Here is a 23,678-nt window from a genome sequence, read left to right on the forward strand (position 1 = left end):
GCATGAGTATTGTCTAAACCGACACTGATGAGGCTGATGATTGCCCCCACAATGCCAACAGGGTGAAATCTGGACTGAACTATTTGGCGGGCTCTGAGCAGCGGCGGCTTTTGCGTAAGCAGCTCTGCCCGAAGACGACGCCATCTTGTTTACAGTACTTGCCGTGGAACTCCGACTCATCGATGATATCTGCCTCAAATTATCATCCGTCGTCATGCATGCCTAGGCAGTCGCGACGGCCTTTTTCAAATCCAGCGTCTCTACAGCCAACAGCTTCCTGAGGATCACATCATGGCTGACGCCTATCATGAAGACATCACGCAGCATGTCTTCCAGCATGTTCCCGAACTTACACGGCTCAGCCAGGCGTCGCAGGTTGGCGACAAATCCTGACTCAACCTGGCCCTCAGCATGAACATGCGTGTAGAAGCGGTTGCGTGATATGTTGATCCCCTCTTGTGGCTTCAGATGATTACCCACCAACGTACACAATTCACCTACCCTTTTTCTGCCAGACGGTCAGGCGAGAGAAGATTCTTCATGAAGCCGTAAATTTTCGGACCACAAACGGTGAGGAGAACTGCCCTGTGCTTAACTGCGTAGGCCTCTGCCTCCATGCTGTTGGTCACAAAATACTGATCCAGGTGGTCGACAAAATCCGCCCAATCCTCACCCTCCACGAATCTCTCCAGGATTCCAACAGTGCCCATTGTACATGCGAAGCTTCTTAAAATACCTCATCGCCAATTGTAATGACTCAAGAATCGTTACTGTAAACTCACTCAGGTGCAACCTGATCCATCTTTATTCCAGCCCAAGAGTGCCTGCGTTACAAAGACACCCAGCTTATATACAGGTGGCCAAGCACACATGCCACATGTGTACAGCCTGGTGACCTCCGACCGTGGCACCCCCTGGTGTCTGGTGACCCCCAAAAATTAATACATTACAGGGATGGGGCAAGAGTGGGGGAGAGAGGGGGAGTGGGGGAGAGAGAGAGTGAGAGGGGAAGAGAATGGCGGAGAGAGAGAGTGAGGGGGGGGGAGAGAGATTGAGGGGGAAAGAGAGAGAGAGTGGGGGGGGAATAGAGAGAATGGGTTCAAGAGAGAGAGTGGGGAGAGAGAGAGAGAATGAGACAGAGAGAGAGCGACAGACTGGAGAGAGAGAGAGAGAGAGAGAGAAAATATGGTGTGAAAAGAGAGTGTGAGGGGAAAAGAGAAAGTGGGGAGATAAAGAGAGTGGGGGGGAAATAGAGAGAGTGGGGCTGGGAGAGGGAGAGAGTGGAGGTGTGGAGAGAGAGACTGGGGTGGGAGAGGGGAAAGGGGAGGGGGAACGGTGGAGAGAGAGAGAGAGAGAGGGCAGATGGACACGTTCTCTCTCCCCTCCGCATCGATCTGGTTGATTTCTCGGAAAGCTCGGTGCATGTGTGACAATTAATACGATTGGCTGGATGAAATCTGCAAGTCACGACACTGTCACTATTCCCTTCATACCCAATAAACCTGTTAACAATCCGTGCTCCACACACAATGCCCCATCTCTGGCGTGATGGGGTGGAGAGGGGGGTAACGTCAGGAATTTGAGCCAGGATGGGGCAGGAACTTGGGCTTGGCAGCAGAACTTGGAGGGGGAGGGGCGGATAGGTCTTAATCTGTGCGAGTGAGCTCTCTCCTGTCTGGAGTCGGCAGTCAGAATGGCTCGAATTACATTTTGCAAAGTCACTGGTTATGTCGGCAGTGTGGTTCTAATTATGCAGAGAAACTGCCGGGAGTGTCAAGGGGAGCAATCAGCAATCAATCATGTGATCATGAAGACCCAATCAGCATTTTTCTGTTGCAATTGCACATCCCCAGTGTGCCTTTTCAGAGGGCAGTTACGAGTCAACCACATTGCTGTAGGTCTGGAGTCATGTGTAGGCCAGACCGGGTAAGGGCAGCAGATTTCCTTCGTGAACCAATAAGGTTTTTACAGCAATCGGTAGTTTCATGCTCACCATTACTGATATTGGGCTCAATTTTCCCCAGTGCTGTTTTTTGGCGTATTACAAGTGTTATGCCTGTTTTTTTGGACCTCGACAACTCCAAAAAAATAACTTGCAAGTTTCCCCATTCTAACTTTTAAAATTGGCCCGGCGCAGCCTGTCGTTTAGCTTCGGGGGGGTGGAGCCTAATGTCTGCGTAACAAAAAAATGATGCCCCCCTTTTGCGCATGCGCGGGAAAAAAAATGGTGTTTTTTACATGACTGCTGTGCGGACATGCCCAGTACAGCTCCCGGTCTGCATTCGGCCATTGTTAAAGAGTCAGTTGTGTGTGGGAACTTTAAATCTCAGTGGAAAAATCGGAGCTGCAATATGCAACTGCGCTCAAGGACCAAGAATTTCTCACAGGATGAAGTGGAGGCCCTGGTTACTGTAACTGAGGCCAGACGGCATGAGCTGGACACCAGCAGAGGTCACATAAAAGTTCCACCCAAAGGAATGAAGAAATGCTGGAACCAAGTTGCAGAAGATTACTGTGCAATGGACCACCCCGAGGTCTGGGGGCCAGTGCAAAAATAAGTGGCAGGACCTTGGTCAAGTAGTTAGTGTCAGTAATATTTTCATTTATTCACTGGAATTGCAATTGTAAATGTGACCATCTGATTACGTCCCACCCAGCAGAAAGACACCCTCCCTAAAAAGTTATATTATCAGCTTTGCAGAGGAAGGCGGCACACAACAAAAGAGAGAGAACTCGAACAGGAGGAGGCCCGGCAAATCTGCTCCCACTGACACCTTTGGAAGAGAGAGTCGCTGCTTTGATGGAGAAAAGCAACCACCACTGCACAAGCTGGGCCCACAATCGAGGGAGAGAGTAAGTCTTTCAAATTCCACAGTCTGGCTTTGCTAAATGTTAAGTATTGCGCGGGCTAGCCGTGCTTCAGTTCCTGGGATGTCTCCGACAGCTACACTTCGGTTGATGCAATATGCTATCATTCATTGTGGTCCTTCAAATCAGCCTGCTGCCTGCACTGTGTGAGCCTACTCATACCACCCACCCTCCTCTGCTGCTAACCATTTGTCTGTTCCGTTATATTTTACAGAACTTGAGGCCAACGCTGACGATGCAGAAGCTGATGCAGGAGAATATTCAGATGCGAAAAAGCCTGAAGGAGAATATCTCTCAATCCCACCTTCCAGACCAAGAGCATGGGGAGGGAGGAGGAGGGGGAGAGGATGGATGAAGCCCCCACTGTTTACTCACTCTGCGGAAGTGCAGGTGCCGCCCATTGAGGTGCCAGCCCCTTGCCTGAGTGGTTTGAGTGTTGGGACATTCCATGGTTTCCCACCGTCCGAGGCTGTGGGTCCCAGTGGGGTGCAGCGAGGCACACCCAGGGTGAGGAGGGCAAGGAGAGTGCTGTCAAGCGCTGAGGTGCAGGATCTAACAGATGTGGTTCAGATGATGGCAATGAGTGCGGAGAGCATTGACCTTACCCGATCACTCCTGGACACCATCAGTGGGGTAGGTGATGAGGTATCAGGACTATCGGGAGAAGTAACAACACTCTTGAGAGAAATGGGAACACTGTCCGGGAACATGAGGGAGGGAATGTCGGAGGCAGCTGATACACTGTTGATGAACATGAGGGAGGGAATGTCGGAGGTAGCTGCTCCAATAAGGGAACATGCCCAGACCCCGTGCCCATTGACAGAATCAACTGCCACTCCCACTGCAATCCCCAGACCAGCCTCTGAAGAGGCCCGAGCCGGGCCTTCCACATTACCGCCTGCCCCCCCCCCCCCCGACCCCCCCATCAAGAGATGCGCATTACCCGAGATGCTCGAAAGAATAAGCTTGGTACCAACCCGAGAAACGCTGCGCGACCGGCTGTGTGCAGGGGTAGAGTCACCGAGACCAAGCGCGGCGGGCGGTCTTAGAATGTGGAGGAGGGATGGGTGCAGCCTTTCTTTGCTATTGTTGCTGTTGTTGTTATTATTATTGTTACTATTGTAACGGATCTCAGATTAAAAGTTTTTTGTAAGTGTTGTAAATTTACAAGTTTAAAACTTTGTAAGTGATCTTAAAGATTGTAAGTGATCTTAGCTGAAAACTTTAAAGTTTGATACAAGAATATTTTTATTAAGGTTAAGTTAAGTACAAACAAGTGTTAAAATTTTGAATAAAATATATTTTAAATGATAACTGAATCATTTCCATTATTTGTTCCATTAACACAACGGAACATTACGGAACCGGTCCAAACAGTAAACATGGTCCGTGTGGAATAGTTGCCGCTGTGCCCTCAGGCAGCAAAGCGTTCTCGGATGAGCAACTGGTGCAAGACTCGAGCAATCGTTAAAGGGGCTCGACGGCCTGCCCTCCTCCGCCGTCGTGCTCTGGGTTCAGGTAGTTGCATCGTTTCCTCGTCCTCCTCCTCGTCATCTGCATGTTCCTCTTCATCATCAGCCACTCCCATCTCAGGTGGGTCTTCGTCTCCAAATCGTGCCCTCCTGCACCGACTCGTGCTGCTCCCCGGGGCCTGCACACTGCTCCCCGGGGCCCCCACACTGCTCCCCGGGGCCTGCACATTGCTCCCCGGGGCCTCCACACTGCTCCCCGGGGCCTCCACACCCCTCCCTGGGGCCCCCACACTGCTCCCCGGGGCCTCCACACCCCTCCCTGGGGCCCCCACACTGCTCCCCGGGGCCTCCACACCCCTCCCTGGGGCCCCCACACTGCTCCCTGGGGCCCCCACACTGCTCCCCAGGGCCCCCACACTGCTCCCCAGGGCCCCCACACTGCTCCCCGGTGCCCCCACACTGCTCCCCGGGGCCTCCACGCTGCTCCCCGGGGCCTGCACACTGCTCCCCGGGGCCTCCACATTGCTCCCCGGGGCTCCACACTGCTCCCCGGGGCCTCCACACCCCTCCCTGGGGCCCCCACACTGCTCCCCGGGGCCCCCACACTGCTCCCCGGGGCCCCCACACTGCTCCCCGGGGCCTCCACGCTGCTCCCCGGGGCCCCCACACTGCTCCCCAGGGCCTCCACGCTGCTCCCCGAGGCCTCCACACCCCTCCCTGGGGCCCCCACACTGCTCCCCGGGGCCTCCACACTGCTCCCCGGGGCCCCCACACTGCTCCCCGGGGCCCCCACACTGCTCCCTGGGGCACCCACACCCCATCCCCGGGGCCCCCACAGTGCTCCCCGGGGCCCCCCCACTGCTCCCTGGGGCCCCCACACTGCTCCCCGGGGCCCCCACACTGCTCCCCAGGGTCCCCACAGTGCTCCCCGGAGCCTCCACGCTGCTCCCCGGGGCCTCCACACTGCTCCCCGGGGCCCCCACACTGCTCCCCGGGGCCCCCACACTGCTCCCCGGGGTCCCCACACTGCTCCCCGGGGCCTCCACGCTGCTCCCTGGGGCCCCCACACTGCTCCCCGGGGCCCCCACACTGCTCCCTGGGGCCCCCACACTGCTCCCCGGGGCCCCCACACTGCTCCCCGGGGCCTCCACACCCCTCCCCGGGGCCCCCACACTGCTCCCCGGGGCCTCCATGCTGCTCCCCGGGGCCCCCACACTGCTCCCCGGGTCCCCCACACTGCTCCCTGGGGCCCCCACACCCCTCCCCGGGGCCCCCACACTGCTCCCCGGGGCCCCCACACTGCTCCCCGGGGCCTCCACACTGCTCCCCGGGGCCTCCACAGTGCTCCTTGGGGCTCTGTTCCCCGGGGCCCCCACACTGCTCCCCGGGGCCTCCACGCTGCTCCCCGGGGCCCCCACACTGCTCCCCGGGGCCTCCACGCTGCTCCCCGGGGCCCCCACACTGCTCCCCGGGGCCTCCACGCTGCTCCCCGGGGCCCCCACACTGCTCCCTGAGGCCTCCACACTGCTCCCAGGCCACCGCCCCTACGCTCCTTTTTTGGCCCCGACCCGCCGCTGGTGGTTTCTCGCGGGTCAGGGTTGGAGAAGGGCGACTGGATTGGACGTCACCAAAATCCAGGTCACTGATTGGAGCGTGGGCAGGTACAGCAGGAACAGCGAGGTCGGGGCAAAGGAGCGGCGAGTGATCGGGGCTCAGGAGAGGTGTGAGTTTTGGGCCCAGAAGAGGCGAGGGCCCAGGGGCAGCATGGACCAGCCCACACTGTGATATGTGCGCGCACTAGGCCCGTGCAGCAGAGCAGATCTCCAGTCGTCCTGGTTAATCCTTGCCACTGGCCCAAGGCCTAGCTCTGTCAAGCCCGTGTGGTGGCTGGTGTGCAATGGCCACTCCACGTTAAAACAATCCACACACAGGCATCTTCCACCCTTCAATATACAGTTCGTGACCAGGAATATTAGGTCCTTCATTGAAACACCTGTGAACTCATCCCTTTTTGGTGTGGAAGCAAATCATCCTCAATACGAGGGACTGCCTAACAAGAAGAAGGTGGGTCTTCTACTACCAGCTGCTGCTGCCTCATGATGGCTAAGTTATGCAGCATGCAGCACACAACAGTGAACTGACCGACAATCTCAGTGGAGTAGCCTCCGGAATTGTCCAGGCATCAGAAGTGCTGTTTCAAAATGCCAATGGTCCTCTCTATCATGCTGCGTGTTGTATTCCCCGTCAGCTTACGTCCGTGTTACGCACAGGGGCGTCGTGAGGCAGGTGGCGAGGCCGTACCCTTTGTCTCTCAGTAGCCAGCTCTACCCTTCTGGCTGCTGCTGAAACATGGCAGATATAACACTCTCGCGCAGGATGAACGCATCATTGGTGCTCCCAGGTTATCTTGAATCAACTGACATGATGCGATGCATGTCGTCACACAAGAGTTGCACATTAACAGAATGAAAGCCTTTTCTGTTCCTGTACATCTCGGAATCCTGCCAAGCCCATCCTTGGTAGATACCAACGGATGTTGGGTGCAAACAGTGACCATGGGGTCCCAGACATGGTGGCACGGACTATGGCTGATGTTGCAGTGGCCATTGAGCACCAGGCCGATGCTATTGTAGGCCTAAGTACTTGAATGTTGTCAGTGTGTGGTGTCCTGCGTCAGCTCTCTGGTGTAGAGGCAAATCGATTCAATGGACGCACTGACCGTGCCATCCAATCTGAGGCCCCATCAGTTCAAGGGGAACCTTGCCAAACCAGGGCAGGAAGTTGACCTCGCCCAGATTGCTGCAGGTGACAATGCTCTGCCGTGGGGGAGTATCCGCCAGTTGGGCCAGTCGGGCCGCGATGTCCTTTCTCAGGATGACACCATTCTGCCGCTCTCTGCACCCCATCCACAACAGAGCGCTGCCGCCCGTCCTGAGCCAATGTAGTCCACGGCCAGGCCTTCCAGGGCCCGGGCTGGTCGGGGACATCCTGCTAGGCCATCATGTGTGGCTGTGGATCCAAGTCAGCAACCGGCTGCCAGCCTTGCTGCAGGCCCTGAGACCCCATTGAGGAGGAGCAGTAGGCATGGGGGGGGCGGAGGGGCGGGTGGTGAGAGGTATAAAGCACTCTTCAAAACAGAGTGAAGACCTGTGGGAAGATGGCCTCATATGGTTTTCGATATGAGGTTTTATAACTAGTTGTACTTATATGACCCACCAAATACTTGCTTGATATTAAACAGAGATGGCTGGGTTGTTGCAATATGAGCTCATGTATATTGTTGCACTGGGATGAACGATGATTGGTTCTCTCCAGAGACGGCTACCTTGTTAGAAAATGAACCGATGTCAATAGTGGCACTTGATGTCTGAGAATGTTTGAAGGGGTTGTGTGGGCATGTTGAGGTGTTGGGGATGAAGTGTTGTCTTGTGCTTGTGTTCAGCACACATAATTTATGTTTGCAATAAACCAAGTTTGGATTGTTGACATGACACTGCAGTGATTATTAAAGACGGAGGGCTGCAGGGTGTGTAGCGATGAGTTGAGTTGGTGCCCACGTGTGCAGGTTGGCCATTGGGCACGTCACGACTCATTCACTGGAATCGATGGGCGATGGGTCTCCGACGAGCAGCCCTTCCAGCCACAGCAGTGTCAGGCTGCCTTCTCCTTCAGTGAGGCTCCTCGTCTTCCTCGTCATCGTCGTCCTCCTGAGGTGGGTCATCCATCCCTGCTGGTAATGGCTGGGCCCTCATAATGACCAGGTTGTGCAGCATGCAGCAGACAATGGTGACCACGGAGACTCGATCAGGTGAGTACTGCAATGTCCCTCCAGAATGGTCAGGGCAGCGGAGACGTTGCTTCAGGCCCTCGATAGTTTGCTGGATAATGGCCAGAGTTGTGGTATGGCTGCTGTTGTAGCGCTGCTCAGTGGAGTAGTGGGATTATGGAGGGGTGTCAACAGCCAGGGGGTCACACTGTATCCTTTGTTTCCCAGGAGCCAGCCACAGCCTTCATGCGGGGGCTCACTGCTCGCCCGCAGGGTGAAGGCATCGTGACAGCTGCCAGGATATCGGGCACTGACAGCGAGGATCACCTGCCTGTGGTCGCAGGCCAGCTGTACAGTGAGTGGAATCCCTTGCGATTCTGATACACTTGCCCATTGTGGGGCGGGGCCCTCCATGCCACATGCAAACAATCGATGGCCCTCTGGGGAAGCCCGCTATCCTGGCAAAGGCATGGGTGCCCTCATCCTGGTCTTCCCGGGACATGCTGAACTTGATGTAATCCAATCGTTTGCTGTAGAGAGCGTTGGTCACCTGGCGAATGCAGCAAAGTGCGAGGTGTTGCATATATCGCCTGCAGGAGACTGGGAGGAGTCGGTAACATAGTACTTGAGGGCTGCTGTCACTTTCACTGGCACTGACTACTACCAGGCAGTCCCTCGTGTCGAGGATGACGCTCTTCACACCAAAAAAAGATGGGCTCACAGTGTTTCAATGAGTTACATGTTGAAGGGTGGAAGATGCCTGTGCGTGGATTTTTTTAACGTGTGGTGGCCGTTGCACACCAGCCACCACACGGGCTTGACAGAGCTCGGTCTTGGTCCAGTGGCAAGGGTTAACCAGGACAACTGGAGACCAAGCTCTGTAGCGCCTTCCCTGGGCCCCAACTCCTCCGCTGCTGTAAGTGCCACTGACAGTGAGGTCCTGGTGCCGATGTCAGCTGCCAGGTCTGTCTGCAGAAGGTTGCAAAGCTCCATCACCACCTCCCTGCAGAACATCGGCCTTCTTAAGCATTGTTCCTCAGACATCTCAAGATAAGAGTAATGCGCGCGGTAAACCCTGCATGTGTATGGCCTCCTGCCCTGCCGTCTGGCGCCTCTCCTCTGGCGAGGATCCACATTTGACCAAGCTGTCTCTGCATCCAGCACCGCGGGTCAACGTGGTGTGCCATCACCGCCCCCATCACTCGGCACAGGTTACAGCGAAATCTGACTTTCACATTTTACTGACATCAGACCCAGCAATGTGTCCCACATACTATTACTCAATCTGACGAGTCAGCAGCCGTGTGAGTCCAACACCATACTGTCAGCCCAAGCATCAAACACAGCACTGACCGAGGTCTCTCTGTCCGAGCATCAAACACAGCGCTGACCGAGATCTCTCTGTGGATCAAACACAGCACTGACTGAGGTCTTCCTGTCCGAGCATCAAACACAGCACTGACTGAGGTCTCCCTGTCCGAGCATCAAACACAGCGCTGACTGAGATCTCTCTGTGGATCAAACACAGCACTGACCGAGGTCTCCCTGTCCGAGCATCAAACACAGCACTGACCGAGATCTCTCTGTGGATCAAACACAGCACTGACCGAGGTCTCCCTGTCCGAGCATCAAACACAGCGCTGACCGAGGTCTCTCTGTCTGAGCATCAAACACAGCGCTGACCGAGATCTCTCTGTGGATCAAACACAGCACTGACCGAGGTCTCCCTGTCCGAGCATCAAACACAGCACTGACCGAGATCTCTCTGTGGATCAAACACAGCACTGACCGAGGTCTCCCTGTCCGAGCATCAAACACAGCGCTGACCGAGGTCTCTCTGTCCGAGCATCAAACACAGCACTGACCTAGATCTCTCTGTCCGAGCATCAAACACAGCACTGACCGAGATCTCTCTGTCCGAGCATCAAACACAGCACTGACCGAGATCTCTCTGTCCGAGCATCAAACACAGCACTGACCGAGATCTCTCTGTCCGAGCATCAAACACAGCACTGACCGAGGTCTCTCTGTCCGAGCATCAAACACAGCACTGACCGAGGACTCCCTGTCTGAGCATCAAACACAGCACTGACCGAGGACTCCCTGTCTGAGCATCAAACACAGCACTGACCGAGGTCTCCCTGTCCGAGCATCAAACACAGCACTGAGCGAGGACTCCCTGTCCGAGCATCAAACACAGCACTGACCGAGATCTCTCTGTGGATCAAACACAGCACTGACCGAGATATCTCTGTGGATCAAACACAGCATTGACCGAGGTCTCCCTGTCCGAGCATCAAACACAGCACTGACCGAGGACTCCCTGTGGATCAAACACAGCACTGACCGAGATCTCTCTGTGGATCAAACACAGCACTGACCGAGGTCTCTCTGTGGATCGAACACAGCACTGACCGAGATCTCCCTGTGGATCAAACACAGCACTGACCGAGGTCTCTCTGTGGATCAAACACAGCACTGACCGAGATCTCTCTGTGGATCAAACACAGCACTGACCGAGATCACTCTGTGGATCAAACACAGCACTGACCGAGGTCTCCCTGTCCGAGCATCAAACACAGCACTGACCGAGATCTCCCTGTCCGAGCATCAAACACAGCAATGACCCAGATCTCTCTGTGGATCAAACACAGCACTGACCGAGATCTCCCTGTCCGAGCATCAAACACAGCACTGACCGAGATCTCCCTGTCCGAGCATCAAACACAGCACTGACCGAGATCTCCCTGTCCGAGCATCAAACACAGCACTGACCGAGGTCTCCCTGTCTGAGCATCAAACACAGCACTGACCGAGGACTCCCTGTCCGAGCATCAAACACAGCACTGACCGAGGACTCCCTGTCTGAGCATCAAACACAGCACTGATCGAGATCTCTCTGTCCGAGCATCAAACACAGCACTGACCGAGATCTCTCTGTGGATCAAACACAGCACTGACCGAGGTCTCTCTGTCCGAGCATCAAACACAGCACTGACCGAGGTCTCTCTGTCCGAGCATTAAACCCAGCACTGACCGAGATCTCTCTGTGGATCAAACACAGCACTGACCGAGTACTCCCTGTCTGAGCATCAAACACAGCACTGACCGAGATCTCTCTGTGGATCAAACACAGCACTGACCGAGGTCTCTCTGTCCGAGCATCAAACACAGCACTGACCGAGGTCTCCCTGTGGATCAAACACAGCACTGACCGAGATCTCTCTGTGGATCAAACAAAGCACTGACCGAGATCTCTCTGTGGATCAAACACAGCACTGACCGAGGTCTCCCTGTGGATCAAACACAGCACTGACCGAGATCTCCCTGTGGATCAAACACAGCGCTGACCGAGGTCTCCCTGTGGATCAAACACAGCGCTGACCGAGGTCTCCCTGTCCGAGCATCAAACACAGCACTGACCGAGGTCTCCCTGTCCGAGCATCAAACACAGCACTGACCGAGATCTCTCTGTCCGAGCATCAAACACAGCACTGACCGAGGTCTCTCTGTGGATCAAACACAACACTGACCGAGGACTCCCTGTCTGATTATCAAACACAGCACTGACCGAGATCTCTCTGTGGATCAAACAAAGCACTGACCGAGGTCTCTCTGTCCGAGCATCAAACACAGCACTGACCGATGTCTCCCTGTGGATCAAACACAGCACTGACCGAGATCTCTCTGTGGATCAAACACAGCATTGACCGAGATCTCTCTGTGGATCAAATACAGCACTGACCGAGGTGTCCCTGTGGATCAAACACAGCACTGACCGAGATCTCCCTGTGGATCAAACACAGCGCTGACCGAGGTCTCCCTGTGGATCAAACACAGCGCTGACCGAGGTCTCCCTGTCCGAGCATCAAACACAGCACTGACCGAGGACTCCCTGTCCGAGCATCAAACACAGCACTGACCGAGGACTCCCTGTCCGAGCATCAAACACAGCACTGACCGAGATCTCTCTGTCCGAGCATCAAACACAGCACTGACTGAGATCTCTCTGTCCGAGCATCAAACACAGCACTGACCGAGATCTCTCTGTCCGAGCATCAAACACAGCACTGACCGAGATCTCTCTGTCCGAGCATCAAACATAGCACTGACCGAGATCTCTCTGTGGATCAAACACAGCACTGACCGAGGACTCCCTGTCCGAGCATCAAACACAGCACTGACCGAGATCTCTCTGTGGATCAAACACAGCACTGACCGAGATCTCTCTGTGGATCAAACACAGCACTGACCGAGGTCTCCCTGTCCGAGCATCAAACACAGCACTGACCGAGATCTCTCTGTGGATCAAACACAGCACTGACCGAGATCTCCCTGTCCGAGCATCAAACACAGCACTGACCGAGATCTCTGTGTCAGAGCATCAAACACAGCACTGACTGAGATCTCTCTGTCCGAGCATCAAACACAGCAGTGACCGAGATCTCTCTGTCCGAGCATCAAACACAGCACTGACCGAGATCTCTCTGTGGATCAAACACAGCACTGACCGAGGTCTCCCTGTCCGAGCATCAAACACAGCACTGACCGAGATCTCTCTGTGGATCAAACACAGCACTGACCGAGATCTCCCTGTCCGAGCATCAAACACAGCACTGACCGAGATCTCTCTGTCCGAGCATCAAACACAGCACTGACTGAGATCTCTCTGTCCGAGCATCAAACACAGCAGTGACCGAGATCTCTCTGTCCGAGCATCAAACACAGCACTGACCGAGATCTCTCTGTGGATCAAACACAGCACTGACCGAGGTCTCCCTGTCCGAGCATCAGACACAGCACTGACCGAGGTCTCTCTGTGGATCAAACACAGCACTGACCGAGGTCTCTCTGTCCGAGCATCAAACACAGCACTGACCGAGGTCTCTCTGTGGATCAAACACAGCACTAACCGAGGCCTCTCTGTGGATCAAACACAGCACTGACCGAGATCTCTCTGTGGATCAAACACAGCACTGACCGAGGTCTCTCTGTCCGAGCATCAAACACAGCACTGACCGAGATCTCTCTGTGGATCAAACACAGCACTGACCGAGGTCTCTCTGTCCGAGCATCAAACACAGCACTGACCGAGGTCTCTCTGTCCGAGCATTAAACCCAGCACTGACCGAGATCTCTCTGTGGATCAAACACAGCACTGACCGAGTACTCCCTGTCTGAGCATCAAACACAGCACTGACCGAGATCTCTCTGTGGATCAAACACAGCACTGACCGAGGTCTCTCTGTCCGAGCATCAAACACAGCACTGACCGAGGTCTCCCTGTGGATCAAACACAGCACTGACTGAGATCTCTCTGTGGATCAAACAAAGCACTGACCGAGATCACTCTGTGGATCAAACACAGCACTGACCGAGGTCTCCCTGTGGATCAAACACAGCACTGACCGAGATCTCCCTGTGGATCAAACACAGCGCTGACCGAGGTCTCCCTGTGGATCAAACACAGCGCTGACCGAGGTCTCCCTGTCCGAGCATCAAACACAGCACTGACCGAGGTCTCCCTGTCCGAGCATCAAACACAGCACTGACCGAGATCTCTCTGTCCGAGCATCAAACACAGCACTGACCGAGGTCTCTCTGTGGATCAAACACAATACTGACCGAGGACTCCCTGTCTGATTATCAAACACAGCACTGACCGAGATCTCTCTGTGGATCAAACAAAGCACTGACCGAGGTCTCTCTGTCCGAGCATCAAACACAGCACTGACCGAGATCTCTGTGTCAGAGCATCAAACACAGCACTGACTGAGATCTCTCTGTCCGAGCATCAAACACAGCAGTGACCGAGATCTCTCTGTCCGAGCATCAAACACAGCACTGACCGAGATCTCTCTGTGGATCAAACACAGCACTGACCGAGGTCTCCCTGTCCGAGCATCAAACACAGCACTGACCGAGATCTCTCTGTGGATCAAACACAGCACTGACCGAGATCTCCCTGTCCGAGCATCAAACACAGCACTGACCGAGATCTCTCTGTCCGAGCATCAAACACAGCACTGACTGAGATCTCTCTGTCCGAGCATCAAACACAGCAGTGACCGAGATCTCTCTGTCCGAGCATCAAACACAGCACTGACCGAGATCTCTCTGTGGATCAAACACAGCACTGACCGAGGTCTCCCTGTCCGAGCATCAGACACAGCACTGACCGAGGTCTCTCTGTGGATCAAACACAGCACTGACCGAGGTCTCTCTGTCCGAGCATCAAACACAGCACTGACCGAGGTCTCTCTGTGGATCAAACACAGCACTAACCGAGGCCTCTCTGTGGATCAAACACAGCACTGACCGAGATCTCTCTGTGGATCAAACACAGCACTGACCGAGGTCTCTCTGTCCGAGCATCAAACACAGCACTGACCGAGATCTCTCTGTGGATCAAACACAGCACTGACCGAGGTCTCTCTGTCCGAGCATCAAACACAGCACTGACCGAGGTCTCTCTGTCCGAGCATTAAACCCAGCACTGACCGAGATCTCTCTGTGGATCAAACACAGCACTGACCGAGTACTCCCTGTCTGAGCATCAAACACAGCACTGACCGAGATCTCTCTGTGGATCAAACACAGCACTGACCGAGGTCTCTCTGTCCGAGCATCAAACACAGCACTGACCGAGGTCTCCCTGTGGATCAAACACAGCACTGACTGAGATCTCTCTGTGGATCAAACAAAGCACTGACCGAGATCACTCTGTGGATCAAACACAGCACTGACCGAGGTCTCCCTGTGGATCAAACACAGCACTGACCGAGATCTCCCTGTGGATCAAACACAGCGCTGACCGAGGTCTCCCTGTGGATCAAACACAGCGCTGACCGAGGTCTCCCTGTCCGAGCATCAAACACAGCACTGACCGAGGTCTCCCTGTCCGAGCATCAAACACAGCACTGACCGAGATCTCTCTGTCCGAGCATCAAACACAGCACTGACCGAGGTCTCTCTGTGGATCAAACACAATACTGACCGAGGACTCCCTGTCTGATTATCAAACACAGCACTGACCGAGATCTCTCTGTGGATCAAACAAAGCACTGACCGAGGTCTCTCTGTCCGAGCACCAAACACAGCACTGACCGAGATCTCTCTGTGGATCAAACACAGCACTGACCGAGATCTCTCTGTGGATCAAACACAGCACTGACTGAGGTCTCCCTGTCCGAGCACCAAACACAGCGCTGACCGAGACCCCTGAGCCCCGGCTGCAACTCCCTTTAAATAACGCCCTGGATTAGTTTCTCCTCCTTATACAGTCCAACGTTTTCAGGTGTCATCGACGCCAGACGCTACGAGAGGCGGGAAAAGTGAATGTGTCGAGAAGGGGGCCAAGGAAGCTTTGCCCGCATACTGACATCGCGATTTCCATGGCGTTAGCCGGTGGGGCATAACGTTTTTTTGCCCTTAAAAAATGAACGAATTTCGCGGCAGCGTCAACAGGTCCCAGCGCCAGTCCGAAAGTACATAAAAAGAAAAAGAATAGTGAAGACAAATGTAGGTCCTTTACAGACAGAAACGGGGGAATTTCTAATGGGGAACAAGAAAATGGCAGAACAATTAAATAAATACTTTGGTTCTGTCTTCACGGAAGAGGATACAAATAAACGTCACAGAAATGCTGGGAACCAAGCGTTTTGTGAGCAAGAGGAATTAAAGGAAATGATAATTAGTAAGAAAATAGTGCTGGAGAAACTAATCGGACTCAAGGCCGATAAATCCCCAGGGCCTGATGATCTGCATCCCAAAGTACTAAAAGAGGTAGCCATGGAAATAGTCCATGCATTGGTTGTCATCTTCCAAAATTCTACAGATTATGGAACAGTTCCTGCAGATTGAAGGGTGGCAAATGTAACCCCACAACTTAAAAAAGGAGGGAGAGAGAAAACGGGGAACTACAGACCGGTTAGTCTGACATCAGTAGTGGGGAAAATGCTAGAGTCTATTATAAAGGATGTGATAATGGCACACTTAGATAATATCAATTGGATTAGCCAAAGTCAATATGGATTTATGAAAGGAAAATCATGTTTGACAAACCTACTAACGTTTTTTGAGGATGTAACAGATAGAATAGATAAGGGAGAATCAGTGGATGTAGTGTATTTGGATTTTCAGAAGGCCTTTGATAATGTCCCACATATGAGATTAGTGTGCAAAATTAAAATACATAGGATTGGGGGTAATGTATTGGCATGGATTAAAAATTGGTTAACTAACAGGAAACAGAGAGTAGGAATAAACGGGTCTTTTTCGTGGTGGCGAGCAGTGACTAGTGGGGTACCACAGGAATCAGTGCTTGGGCCCCAGCTATTCACAATATATATAAATGATTTGGATGAGGGAACCAAATGTAATATTTCCAAGTTTGCTGATGACACAAAACTAGGTGGGATTGTGAGTTGTGAGGAGGATGCAAAGACGCTGCAAGGCGATTTAGATAGTGGGCAAACACATGGCAGATGCAGTATAACGTGGATAAATGTGAAGTTATCCACTTTGGGAGGAAAAACATAAGGACAAAGTATTATTTAAATGGTGATGGCTTGGGAAGTGTCGATGTACAGAGGGACCTGGGTGTCCTTGTACACCAGTCATTGAAAGCAAACATGCAGCAAGCAGTTAGGAAGGCAAATGGTATGTTGGCCTTCATTGCAAGAGGATTTGAGTACAGGAGCAAGGATGTCTTACTACAGTTATACAGGGCCTTGGTGAGACCACACCTGGAGTATTGTGTGCAGTTTTGGTCTCCTTACCGAAGGAAGGATATACTTGCCATAGAGGGAGTGCAGCGAAGGTTCACCAGACTGATTCCTGGGATGGCAGGACTGTCGTATGAGGAGAGATTAGGTCGACTAGGTCTGTATTCACTAGAGTTTAGAAGAATGAGAGGGGATCTCATTGAAACGTATAAAATTCTGACGGGGTTGGACAGACTGGATGCGGGGAGGATGTTTCCCCGGGGCTGGAAAGTCTAAAACAAGGGGTCACAGTCTCAGGATACGGGGTAGGAAATTTAGGACCGAGATGAGGAGAAATGTTTTCACTCAGAGGGTGGTGAACCTGTGGAATTCTCTACCACAGAAGGCTGTGGAAGCCAAGTCACTGAATATATTTAAGAGGGAGATAGATAGATTTCTAGACACAAAAGGCATCAAGGGGTATGGGGAAAAGGCGGGAATATGGTGTTGAGATAGAGGATAAGCCATGATCATAATGAATGGCGGAGCAGGTTCGAAGAACTGCCTTAGGCTCAAGTAACACCTCATACCGCGGTGCGTTATGAGGAGATGTTAGTGAATTCTGCTGGAGCGATTCCACGATGGATGGTAAATTATAGGCTGACACACACTCGCTGAGAGTCACGCCACATTCAGATTGCACCGGGACGATTCCTCTCCTGATTGTAACCCAGCGCTGTGCCATAAATTTGTCAACATTTTTTGTGTAAAAATATGCCCCCCCTTTGAGAATGAGCCCCAACACTGCAGCAAACCTCTCTGTGTTTCTCAGGTCAATCATTGCAGCCAATAATGTGATCCTTGGGATCCAATATTAACGACTTGGAAGAAAGGACTGAGTGTAACGTAGCCAGGTTTTCTGACGATACAAAGATGGGAGGAAAAGCAATGTGTGAGGAGGACACAAAAAATCTGCAAAAGGACTAAGTGAGTGGGCAAAAATTTATAATGTTGGAAAGTGCGAGGTCATGCACTTTGGCAGAAAAAAATCAAAGAGCAAGTTATTATTTAAATGGAGAAAGATTGCAAAGTGCCGCAGTACAGTGGGACCTGGGGGTACTTGTACATGAAACACAAAAGGTTAGTATGCAGGTACAGCAAGTGATCAGGAAGGCCAATGGAATCTTGGCCTTTATTGCAAAGGGGATGGAGTATAAAAGCAAGGAAGTCTTGCTACAGCTATACAGGGTATTGGTGAGGCCACACCTGGAATACTGCGTGCAGTTTTGGTTTCCATATTTACGGAAGGATATACTTGCTTTGGAAGCAATTCCGAGAAGGTTCACTCGGTTGATTCTGGGGATGAGGGGTTGACTTATGAGGAAAGGTTGAGTAGGTTGGGCCTCTACTCATTGGAATTCAGAAGAATGAGAGGCGATCTTATCGAAATGTATAAGATTATGAGGGGGCTTGATAAGGTAGATGCAGAGCAGATGTTTCCACTGATAGGGGAGACTAGAACTAGAGGGCATGGTCTCAGAATAATTTAAAACTGAGATGAGGAGAAATTTCTTCTCTCAGAGGGTTGTGGATCTGTGGAATTTGCTGCTTCAGAGAGCTGTGGAAACTGGGACATTGAATACATTTAAGACAGAAATAGACAGTTTCTTAAATGATAAGAGAATAAAGGGTTATGGGGAGCAGGCGGGGAAGTGGAGCTGAGTCCATGATCAGATCAGCCATGATCTTATTAATTGGCAGAGCAGGCTCGAGGGGCCGTATGACCTACTCCTGCTCCTATTTCTTATATTCAAAGTGTTGCTACACAGATGACTGCATTGCAGGGAGGGGTGGTTGCTGAGGCCTGAGACCACCCCTCAGTCATCGGCAGGTAAATCTGCCCGAGACGGCAGGCCTGGTATTGGTAGGACTTCACCCTAGGGTCGGCAACTGTGATTGGACGTATTCCTGGAAGTTTTATCACATGACCTCCTGCCTCTAACCGTACACCCCACACCAAGTCACATGACCTCCCGCCTCCAATTGTGCAGCCCACATCGAGTCACATGACCTCCCGCCTCCAATCGTACACCCCACACTGAGTCACATGACCCCCCGCCTCCAATCGTACACCCTACACCGAGTCACATGACCTCCCGCCTCCAATCGTACACCCTACACCGAGCCAATCAGCTCTTTTCCCATCTCCAATATTTTTTATAACTAGTCAATGAAAAGTGCTGGAAGAAAGTAGGGGTGAAAGCAGCATATTTTAACGCCATGTGATTTTTCTCCAGTTGCTCATGGCCGTTTCCTGGAGATTAATGTTTAATTCCTGGAGACTTCAGGGCAGACCTGGAGTGCTGGCAACCCCTTGGTGAGTGTTTTGTGCCACCTTACATCAGTGAACCCTTTCCTGCTGCTGCTCATATCCCAGTCAGGGTGTCGGCGGACGCTGAATCCAACACACATTTGAGTCCTGTTCTCCAGCATGGCTTGTGTCCGATAAACAAACACTCTGGGTAACAAAACGTCACTGCGAAAATGATCATCTCATTGAAGCAATGTCACACGAGCAGCTCTTGGCTTCCTACCGTCTCATCGTATAACCGTGCCGTCACTCTGTACCTCAGTGCAGTTTCTATCATTCCCGGTAACACAGAGCTGAGAGCCTCGGTATATTTCTTCCTCCCTGCTACTCTCAGTATGTCGCCCTTCAGCTGAATGCAGACCAAGTTGCTTGCAGTCCTGTTAAATGCTCAGCAGATGGTCTTCCTAATGGTGCCCTGACAATAACTGCAATTGTCCATTAAATATAGCATTCTGCCTATAATTTGCAACTTGTAAAAACACTAACATTACGTGCATGGCTGAACTTACATTACCCGCTTCAATTATACAAACATCCCATACTTGTGAAGGATGCCTTGTGTCCGACAGTGAGTGAGCTACCCACACAGGTTCCTCAGTCTCATACCTTCAGTTCTGGCATGTTTGTGATGAGCTGAATTGGGATTGTGACGTCTGGCTCGTTGGTGTAGTCCATTGGCACTATGTGAGGGGCCATCTCGTGGTATCTCCCGTGCAGCCTGCAGAGAGATGAAAGACAGCCTTTGAGGATCTGGCAATGTCTGCACTCATTCCCAACATGGCCCACCTTCGGGCATTCGCCAGCTTTACTTCAGAATACACCTGTATTAGGTCTGTAAACACTGAAGCCAGCACATTTGGCAGTCTCATCAATGTTATCTTATACAACGCAGGCACAGAGATGTTATTGGAGTCAAGAAAGTAAATCAGAGTCACTGGTTTTTAATAATGTTTCTGCATTTTCAGATAAATGCGCTGACTTTCACTATGCTAACTGCATTCTAGCTTAGGTCCAAGGGGTGAAATTCATACACTCCTCCTTAGTTTTCTTACACATTTTGTCTATTGTCTGCGACAGTATGATTTCAATGTCTGGTGTGAAGAGATTGGGCCCACTTTCAGCTCGGCCTGTTTGCACCTATATTTGCGAATTAGCTTCTGGCCAGATTTAAAAGGACACTTCTGCAGTGAGCGTCCGGAGCATCTCAGTCCAAGGCTGATCGCACTGCCAAGGCTCTGGCCCCGACTATCCTTTCGCTCCGGGACCAGCAGTGGGCAGCACCCTCACCTCGGAGTCAGAAGGTTGTGGGTTCAAGTCCCACTCCAGGGACCTGAGCACAAATGTCCAAGCTGACACTCTAGTGCAGTGCTGAGGGAGTGCCGCACTGTCGGGGGTGCCATCTGTCGGATGAGACGTTAAACTGAGGCTCCGTCTACTCTCTCAGGTGGACATAAAAGATCCCATGGCACTATTTCGAAGAGCGGGGGAGTTATCCCCGGTGTCTTGACCAATATTTATCCCTTAATCAACATAACAAAAACAGATTATCTGGCCATTATCACATTGCTGTTTGTGGGAGCTTGCTGTGTGCAAATTGGCTGTTGTGTTTCCCACATTACAACAGTGACTATACTTCATTGGCTGTAAAGCGCTTTGAGGTGTCCGGTGGTCGTGAAAGGCGCTATATAAATGCAAGTCTTTCTTTTCAATTGTCATAAACCTTTGAATGTTTCTGTCCTTGCCACTGTTTTCCACTCCTTCCATGGCTGCCCAAAGGACATATGTATGGCTGTCGTGTGGTTAGACCACACTTGGAATAGTGTGCACAGTTCTGGTCTCCATATCACAAAAAGAATATAGAGGCACTAGAGAAGGTACAAAACTGATTTAGAAGTAAGAGGAGGGGTGGGGCTGATTAGGGACCAAAAATCAGGAGGCAGATTGTATGGCTGAGGTATTAAACGAGAACTTTGCATTTGTCTTCACCAAGGAAGAAGATTCTGCCACAGACAGAGTGGAGGAAGAGATGTAGGATGGGATAAGAATTGATAAAGACGAGGTACTAGAAAGCCTGTCTGGACTTAAAGTTGATAAGTCACCAGGACCGGACAGGACGCTGAGGGGAGTGAAGGAAGAAATCGCGGAGGTACTGGCCATAATCTTCCAATCCCTCCTGAGAAACTGGAGTGGTGTCAGAGGATGGAAGAATTGCAAACGTTACACCCTTATTCAAAAAAGAGTGTAAAGATAAATCCAGCAAATACAGGTCAATCAGTTTAACCTCAGTAGTGGGGAGGCTTTTAGAAACAATAATCTGGGACAAAATTGACAATCACTTGGACAAGTGTGAATTAATTCAGGAAAGCCAGCATGGATTTGTTAAAGGCAAATCGTGTTTAATCAACTTGATGGAGTTTTTTGATGTGGTAACAGAGAGGGTTGATTAGGGCAATGCGGTTGACGTGGTGTATGTGGATTTCCAAAAGGCGTTTGACAAAGGGCCACATAATAGGCTTGCCAGCAAAGTTAAAGCCCATGGAATAAAAGGGACAGTGGCAGATAAGAGATGGAGTGAGTGACAGGAAACAGAGGGGGTGAAATCTGGGTGATTTGCGGCTCCTGTTAGTGCCAGCAGGAGGCGCTAACGGGGCACAAATGAGTTATCGCCCGGGCACGACAAAGGCAGCACCTCCCGTTAAATTGGGCGTGGCTTTACGGCAACCCTAACAGCTAGAGCCCGGTGATGATGATGTCATTGCCGTGCGCAGCGCCCCGTTACCGCTCCATAAGCCAAGTTTGATGGCGTTCCCCATCTTACCACCTGGCGCTGACAACAACAGTTTCAACTCTCGCGTTCCAGTCGGGGGATGGCGGCTGGACCGCGAATTAAAGGCGCCATCTTCAGAAACAACTTTAGTCACCCATTACTATTTGTGGCTTACTGACACAGAGCCAGACAGGCTACTTGACAGATTTGATCAATTTTCAGTTGAAGGAGTGTTCTGGCTCTTAAACATTCCTGTCTTTCACTGAGAGCAGATTGGAAATGACAATATTTATATCATTTCATGGGGTTGTGTTGGTGCTTGACCTCCCGCTCCAACATCACCACCGGAGGCAACGCAGGCGGAGAGAAAGGGAGGGGGAAAGGGAGGGAAAGAGGGAGGGAGAGAGGGAGGGAGGGAGGGAGAGAGGGAGGGAGAGAGGGAGGGGGATAAGGAGGGAGAGAGGGAGGAGGAAAGGGAGGGAGAGAGGGAGGGGGAAAGGGAGGGGGAAAGGGAGGGGGAAAGGGAGGGGGAAAGGGAGGGAGAGAGGGAGGGAGGGGGAAAGGGAGGGAGAGAGGGAGGAGCAAGGCAGCACAATGTGGCCAGAGGGAGAATGCCCAACAGGAGCCCTTTCCCTCCCGGGTATTCCGGCAGACGTTCTCCCGCACCAATGTCACTGAGGAACAGTTTGGGCGAAGGCTGCATTTCAGCAAGGACCTCGTCACAGAGCTCTGCCACCTCCTGCAACCAGACCTCGAGCCTCAGACCAGGGTAAGGTTGGCTCTCTCAGGGGCAGTCAGGGTCACCATCACGCACAATTTCTATACCAGTGGATCATCTCCAACATCTCCCAGTTTTCCGTCCATCGCTCCATCCACGAGGTCACAGAGGCTCTGTACAGAAGGAGGAGGGACAAAATCTCCTTCCCCATGAGCAGAGAGAAGCAGCTCCAGCGGCATGTGACTTTGCCAGGATAGCGGGCTTCCCCATGGTGCAGGGTGGCACTGACTGTACTCACTTCGCTGTGAGGGCACCGCATCACAATCCCGAGATCTTCCGTAACCGCAAAGGCTCCCACTCACTGACTGCGGCTACACACGGCAAATCCTCACCGTCAATGCCCGCTATCCTGGCAGCAGCCAGACCGATGGCCAGCTCTCTTCCAGCCCCCACATCAAGCTTGTGGCTGGCTGGTCAGAGACAAGGGTTATCTGCACTCCACCTGGCTCATGGCTCCCCTCCGTAACCCTGCCCAGCACTCGTACAATGAGATCCATGCCACCACCAGGAACATCATCGAGCAAACCTTCGGAGACCATCGGAGTGCTCAAGCAACGGTTTCACTGCCTTCACTGCTCGGGAGGAGCCCTCCAGTGCTCAGCTGAGCGGGTGTCCCTATTCGTCATCTTCTGCTGCATGCTCCACAGCTGGAGGAGGGGGGAGGAGGAGGGAGAAGCAAGGAGGAGGAGGAAGAGGAGGAGGAAGAGGAGGAGGAGGGGAGAGCTGGAGGAGGAGGGGGAGGAGGAGGAGGAGGGGGAGGAGGAGGAGGGAGGAGATAGCAGGAGGGAGGAGGAGGGAGGAGGAGGGAGGAGGGAGGAGGAGGGGGGAGGAGGAGAGGAGGGAGGAGGAGGGACGAGTGAGGAGGAGGGAGGAGGGAGGAGGAGGAGGGGGGAGGAGGGGGAGGAGGGAGGAGGAGGAGAGGAGGGAGGAGGAGGGAGGAGGGAGGAGCGA

General features: G+C 52.6%; 1 protein-coding gene across 1 annotated transcript in view; it reads right to left on the reverse strand.

Annotated features, from left to right (window-relative positions):
• cib2 (calcium and integrin binding family member 2) overlaps positions 1-23,678 on the reverse strand; it is a 625,685-nt gene that overhangs the window by 85,585 nt on the left and 516,422 nt on the right. Inside the window, exon 3 of the mRNA XM_070864228.1 lies at positions 19,789-19,900. Within this exon, the coding sequence (XP_070720329.1) occupies positions 19,789-19,900 (112 nt within the window). The remainder of the gene's footprint in view (positions 1-19,788; positions 19,901-23,678) is intronic.

This window comes from Pristiophorus japonicus, chromosome 21, assembly GCF_044704955.1.
Source record: "Pristiophorus japonicus isolate sPriJap1 chromosome 21, sPriJap1.hap1, whole genome shotgun sequence".
NCBI classification, from domain to species: domain Eukaryota; kingdom Metazoa; phylum Chordata; class Chondrichthyes; family Pristiophoridae; genus Pristiophorus; species Pristiophorus japonicus.